Genomic DNA, 7,214 nt, shown 5'->3' with positions numbered 1-7,214 from the left:
GAGCCACCATGTGGTTGCTGGGAATTGAACTCAGGACCTTTGGAAGAGCAGGCAATGCTCTTAACCACTGAGCCATCTCTCCAGCCCCCCAAAGTATTTTTTTAATTAATTAATGGTAATCAAAGCACATAGATCACATCAACAAATTCTCTTTCTTAGCAGCTTTCTATCTACACTGGGAAGCACAGAGACTATGGACGAAAACGCACAATTGAAAGTTCTCTCTTATGACCAGTCCATCATCTGTTGAGCATGAGCCAAAAGCACACAGGAACAGTTTGTTCCTCCTCTTCTGAAACCTTCGGCTGCTGCTCAACCGCGCCCTTGCTATATTGCCCTGAACCTGATAGCATGGATAACCATCCAAAATTATATAACAGAATTAGTTACTACTGCCATTCATTCATTCATTCATTCATTCATTCTGTGTTTTTCTCGGGAGAATGCTTTGCACAAAACAGGAAGTTTGACTTGACTCATTGGCATGGACATCTCTTGAGTTTAGAGTTGTATGGTGCCCAAAGGGGACAGACACTCAGTCAACACTCTTGTAAGGAATAAATAAGGAAAGAGTGTTTCTGAGAAGCCGGGTTTTCTTTGTCCAGTGTTTGTTAATTCACACACACACCATCATCTACTCTAACTCCCAACACATCAGAAGCTTCTTTGTGTAATGCCTCTGCTCCTCTCTTTCATTTACCAATCCCCCACGCTGCAGTCTCCAAGAAAGGAGAGTTCCAAAAACTAGTTGTTTTTCTCTTCTTTACAGGAAAGCACTTGTGAGAGAAGGTGCCCTACCTGAGAAGCTGTGGGAAGTGGAGACCCATCCAACCTCACAGAACTCCCGGGCTGGATTTTATAGACACCACTTTGGCAACAATGAAGACGGAATAGATTGTGGGAAGTTTTGCAAAGAAGCAGGATGAGTGACAGGACACACATCTGTCAGCTCGCTTGGTACCCAGGTAAGGCTGGAAACAATGGGTAGTCGCGCTCGGTTTCCCTGCGGAATCCTGGGCAACTCAATTAACCTCTTTCTGCCACATTCTTGTCACGTACAAATTGAGCACAGCAGCCTACCTGGTGGAGACTGTACAGGGATTTGCTCATAATGTGAGCAGACAGCGTGTGCGGGATACCTAATCTTATTACGTTAACGAGCATGCAATCATGGGCTACCAGGGATTCAAGAGGTCACGGCAGTCTTTCTATATCTGACCACAATTAAGCCATCCCAGAAGGATTGGAGTCTAATCTTTTCTAAAAGATGCGTATATAACAGGGGTCCTGGGACACTTTTCTTTGCCAAGGATGCCCTTTCAAAGGGAAGAATCTCCAACCCCTACATCAGTGTGCTATGCTACCCTTGTGCTGTGCAGAAAGGGAAGACAGAAGTTGTGCACATCAAATAAGACATGTGGCCCAGGAATTACAAGTACAGACACTGGAGTCCCCTGACTCAGGTCCCACCCACCCACACTCCATGCAGCCAGTGTCATCTGGGGTACGTCACAACCTGGAACTTCCCTAAGCCTTGGTTACTTCCAGCACGCAGCTCTCTCACCTGGCCCCAAATGCTGGTGTTAGGACGGTCAAGAAAAGCAATTTCTCATGGTGCCAATTATTGTTTTCCCAGCCGAATAACAGCACTAAACATAATTTTTTGTTTGTTTAAAATTCTAATTCTCAAAAATGTTGATCATTTTGCTTTGTCTTTTGAACTCACTCCAAATTCTGCATTTTATTTTCAATAATAATGCTCCAAACTATGAGGTGATAATTGTGCACAGACCAGACTTTTCTTCCTGTCCTACTTTCTCCTGGGATCATGGGACCATGGGAAAAACAATCATAGTCTCTTGGCGGGGTGAACTGGGTCTGTCCAGCATCTACACAACCTCCAGAAAAGCCAAGAGCCTCTCACAGCATCTGCATGGAGAGAGACCTGTGTTCACGGAGGTCTGTTCCTTTTCCACGCAGATCTCAGCACACAGGGTTCCCAGCTGGACATGTGGAACCACAAAGACCAGTCTCTCAGATCCCAACACATCAAAAAACCTTTCTGTAAAGATGGAGGGAGAGAGAAAGAGAAGAGGGGGAGGAGAAGGGAGAAGCAGGAAGAAGAAAGGAGGAAGACATGTTTTTCTCTTTCTACTGTTTCCTTCTGTTTTCTTTCTGTACTTTCCCATCAAGCAAGGCTATGCATTATACTTAATGTTTCTTAGGGTGCTGGGAGTTTGCTACAAAAAAAAAAAAAAGAACTATAAGGAAGCTTTTGCAAAGCATTTTCCTCTGATTTGATAAGTTCCATCTTGGATGGCAGCTAGGTAATGCTCAGGATGTCATAGAGGGAGAAAACATTCACCAGGGAAGTCTACTGGAACTCACTTTGTTCCAAAGAAGTGGTTCTCAACCTGTGGGCCTCCACCCCTTTGGGGGATGAACAACCCCTTCACAGGGATCACCTAAGACCATTGGGAAACACCAATGTTTACATTATGATTCATAGCAGTAGCAACAATACAGTTATGAAGTAGCAATGAATAATTTTGTGGTGGAGGGTCATCACAGCATGAGAAACTGAGTTAAAGGGCCACAGTACTGAGGACCATTCAGAACCACTGTTCTAAAGGGAGGCCCCTTGCAACCTCAGAAAGCAAACACTCAGAAGCTTCAGGAAGTTCCTGAAATTGACCAGACGCATTAGGCCTCCTCCTTCTCTAAACTTCTGGAAGCAGTAAGAACTGCTAACAGGTAGTCCGAGATCACCTGCGTTGCCTGGGAAGGAGCAAGTCATCTGAGCTGCACAGATGAAGCAGAGACTATTGAGCTGTCTAGAAAAGGCAGTCTTTCCAACTTGTGAAGTTGCCTACAAGTACTGCAATGAACTCCCATGCTAGGAGAGGGGTGGGGGTGCTTTGGGTGATGCAGCTGCCTTTGAGTAATCCCTAGCCCTTCACCCATACTCCTGCAAGTAACCTAAATACAATGCACTGGTTCAACAAGCAGGACTTTGGTGGTGTCTTTCCTTTGGTTTTATCTTCGGTTTCTAATCTGGGGAGAGGAGATGCTTGCTCAGATGTCCTGAGGAATAGTGCTGCTCAGTAGAAGTTCATTGGGTGAACCTAAAATCACCGAACACGAGAGCAGAGTGTTCCTTCACCCCAATCCTAAGGTCAGTTGGTCCCTAGTAAAGTGGACACATCACTCTCTATCATAGCACCTAGAAGGAACCAAGTCACACGGAGAAGGCTGCGTTGCATATGCCCTGGGATGGCATCGGGACTCACCGAATCAAGCAATGATTCCTGTATTCCACAAGTGGTTATGGAAATGGAGCAATAGATTTTGGAGAACACAGAGCTTGGGCAATGCATGTAACACACACACACACACACACACACACACACACACAACCTGGATAGACATCAGGACTTCTGAAGAATGAAGTTTCTGGGCCCCATGTAAACCCCTAAACTCTGCATCTTCCTGGAAGCAAGGGTTCACCCCTGTAATGGACTTGAACACCCAAGTACATGGACAATTCAGCAAGGGGACTTCAAATTCTCCAGGAACTATACATTCCCGAACTTCTTCCAATCTGACACGCTGCCTTTGTGGAAGACAATTAAAATTCTAACACTGTGAGCACAGATCTCAGAGAGATCAAGGGTCTGGGTATCAGGCATCTAAATCCACAAACTTCTGATTATGCTGTGCAGTGTCTGAAATATTCGCCCTAGCTTTCAATCCATGATTTTCTTTGAGCATCCATTCAAATCTGATGCTGAAACCAATGAAAGTTAGTGAGAACAAGGGCAACTCTGAAGCATGCTTACAGTGACAATGAAACCCTTAAAGCCGACAAAAGAACAAAAGATTCAGGGTACCACAGCAAAATGCCAAAAGCTGTGGTGTTTAGGGCAGAAGGAAGCCATGTTTCTATTCTTCCCGACACTGAAGCATCCTTTCCAAGACTGACTACAAGATGGAGTGGATTACCATTTTCAGTCGCGTAAAGCAAGCAATTCCTATACAGACACAGCAGCTTCTTTCAGGATTGGAAAAGAAGCCTCCCTACCCTCCAACCTCTGGAAGCCATGCCTTTCACTGTCTGATTCTCTCACTGGTGACCTGGCTACTGAGCTGGCATTTAGGATGCCATCAACCCTCTGGGGATAACATAACAAGGTAGCAACATGAACAACCTCAAAATCTCAACTACCATTTGAATTTTGCCCTAAAGAGAAAAATTCCGATTTGAGTTCCAATTAGAAAAATCAAAAACACTAATAAATGAGAGCAGAGTTTTCCTTAGCTAGCTACACAGGACTCTGAAGGAGTTTCCTGCAGGGTCTTCTGAGAACGGGACCTAGGGCTCGTGAAGATCATCCATGATTCACAGGGCAGAGGAGATCAGTGCGGTCACTCTTGCATGCTGGCCTCCTGATTTCCACAAACATCTAGAAGCCTGTTCACAGGAAGTCCAAGATCTCCCTGGCTGCACTTCCACCTTGTAAGATGGTAAGACATCTACCCCTTATGTCTGTCAACCAAGCTTACCTTCACACCGTCCATTGCTCTCCAAGTAAAAGTGGGTTCCACACTGGGGCACACACTCGCCATAGGGGACATTTGCCCCGGAGTAATGCTCCACCCGTAGTCCTGCCTCTGCCTTCTTACACTCCATACAGTGAGAGGGCTCGGGACCCACACAGGTGTGGCAGGAGGCATGGCAGGCTGCAAATTGGAAAAACAGGCAGAAAGCAACTTAAAGACCAAGCATGGGTTTCAATCACTGTCGGTCCCTCCCGAGGTCCAAAGCACTTAGAAGGTTCAGGAGGTAGATCCTTGCAGAAGAGGATTCTTCTAGGTTCCACACGAAGCACAGAGCTGGGGAGACTGCTCGCGAGAGGGAGCGTGAGGAGGGGAAAATGAGTCTCATCCCTCAGCTCCTAGAAGGGCTGTCAGGAGGATGACAATAAAACCAGCAAACCGGGCAATATTTGCTTGGCTCTCCAGAGAAGCACATTCACTGAATGACCATTTAACATCATGCCCTCGGTTTTTATTGAAGATTTTCGGACGCATTTGTACGGAGGCCGTTACTCTACCCCTTGCAGAACTGGTCGTTAGGTGACTGACCGTTAACGCTCATCCATCATGCGCTATGAAGAGGTCCAGGCAACAGAGTCTTCTTGGGATTTACTGGGGAGAAAGCTAACTTCCTAAGCAAGGAAGGGCCCCCTTGAGCACGAGCGAAACTTCCCAGTCTATAGCAGGGCTTTGTTTTCCCTGGAGAGTCTTAAAAATCAAAGCCAGGAGTCTTTAAAATCAAAGGAAATACTGTATGCAAACTTTCTCGTGCCCAAGTATTGATATAATTAACTCACTGTTCCTTTAAAAGATTCTCTAAATGTTTTTCTTTCAAACACTTACTTAATGTAAGTTTAGTATAATTTTTCCTTCTGCTATTTTCACTTTTCTAAGGTGCAAACAAATACAGATTTTTTAATTAAAGGCTCACCCTCAATGTTCTATGTTCACACGGCTCAAATGCTGCCGCTCTCCCCAGGAGCCCAGAGCCTTTTGGCGTGCAGCAATTTAAGATTTTCTATTTTGCTCAGCCAGAGGCACCGCTAGTGAATCTCAGTTGGCTCGCACTATCATTAGCGAAAAGTTCTTGGGGGGAAAGCAAATGAAGTCTATAAACATTAGCAATACCAGGAAAGCACAGAAAGGGGGAAGTAAAAAAAAATCAATGCATGCTAACAGAAATAACATGCCCTGCAAGGATGGCCAAAAAAAACACATGAACTTTTGAATGGGCTTGGTGTATGTGTGTTTGTGTTTCAGATTATCATCTCTTTATAAAACTATTAAGATAAAAAGAAAGAAAACAGCATATTCAGGTTAGCTCCCATGTCCTCCAGAGGACTGGATTCTGGGATTTCCACAGATATCAAAATCTCCTTTATAAATTGGCCTGGCATTTGCATATAGCCTACAACTACACACACACACACACACACACACACACACACACACACACACACACATATCTGATCTCAGATTCAGTAAGTACTTAACACGCCATCCACACATATCATGTACATGGAGTGGGTTGAAACTTTGCTTAGGGAAGATTTCTGAAATTTCTACTTTATATTTTTGATCAGCAAGCGGTTGAATTTTGGGCTGTGGGACCAAAAGACAACAGAGAGAAATGGCACAGGCTCTGATGTGTTCGTAGCTGTTTATGGAGCATGCCTTTAATCCCAGCACTTGGGAAGCAGAGGCAGGTGGATATTTGTGAGTTTGAGGCCAGTCTGGTCTACAAGAGCTAGTTCCAGGACAGGCTCCAAAGCTACAGAGAAACCCTGTCTCGAAAAACCAAAAGATACATGAGAGAGAAGGTTGTACTGGAAAGCATTATTTGAAAGTGGGGAGTCAACCTATATGTTCTTGTGACTGGGTAGGAGGAATAACAGTGATACCAACCATACCTTCACAGACCCCGTGGTCGGGATAGAAACCCTCTCCACAGCTTGGCAGGCAATGACCTTGATGGAGAACATGGGGCTGGGTGCAGGCTGCACAGTGAGAAGCTGCAGGTCCAGAGCAGCTGGCACACGAGTCGTGACAAACTGAGGAGAGAGGAGCACAGCAGGCTGCAGGCACCGCAGGGACAATCCCTGGATGGTTTTCCTCCCCGGTGATAAACCACACCCAAGAGGAAACATGTTAGCAGATGGCCACATTGTCAGAACTGTCCCCATCACCCCACGCTCATCCTTTGCTCATATTCTACCTGTTTGTCAGCTCCCTCTGCCTGCAGTAAGTGCTTTATACGCCATGGCCTTTCCTAGTCCTGTGGCAACATTCAGAAGCAGCTATTGCGAACCACATCTTACAGTCAGGGAAACTGAGGTCTTGGGAGGGTAACTTTTCACTCAAGGACTAGGGAGATAACACAGCTAGTAAAACACGTGCTGTGCAAGCATCAGTTCCAGAGAACCAAGGGAAGAGGTGGAAGTGGGGGTGGCGATGCATGTTTGTGGGTCTAGTGTGGAGAAGTGGACGAGAGAGAGCAGATCGCTGGTGCTCACTAGGCAGCCGAGCCAAATGGGCGAGCAAATCCCCAGGCCAGTGATTTGGATCAAAAATCAAGGTATATAGTTCCCCAGAACTGAGGCTAACCTCTGAGCTCCACA

At 45.7% G+C, this 7,214-nt stretch overlaps 1 protein-coding gene across 1 annotated transcript in view; it reads right to left on the bottom strand.

Moving 5' to 3' along the window:
• Fras1 (Fraser extracellular matrix complex subunit 1) overlaps positions 1-7,214 on the bottom strand; it is a 407,009-nt gene that overhangs the window by 182,714 nt on the left and 217,081 nt on the right. Inside the window, exons 17-18 of the mRNA XM_026785092.1 lie at positions 6,507-6,647; positions 4,564-4,740 (exon numbers count right to left, since the gene is read on the bottom strand). Coding sequence (XP_026640893.1) covers positions 4,564-4,740; positions 6,507-6,647 — 318 coding nt within the window. The remainder of the gene's footprint in view (positions 1-4,563; positions 4,741-6,506; positions 6,648-7,214) is intronic.

The sequence above is a fragment of the Microtus ochrogaster genome, linkage group LG1 (genome assembly GCF_000317375.1).
Source record: "Microtus ochrogaster isolate Prairie Vole_2 linkage group LG1, MicOch1.0, whole genome shotgun sequence".
NCBI classification, from domain to species: Eukaryota; Metazoa; Chordata; class Mammalia; order Rodentia; family Cricetidae; genus Microtus; species Microtus ochrogaster.
This window is presented reverse-complemented; position numbering and strand designations above follow the sequence as displayed.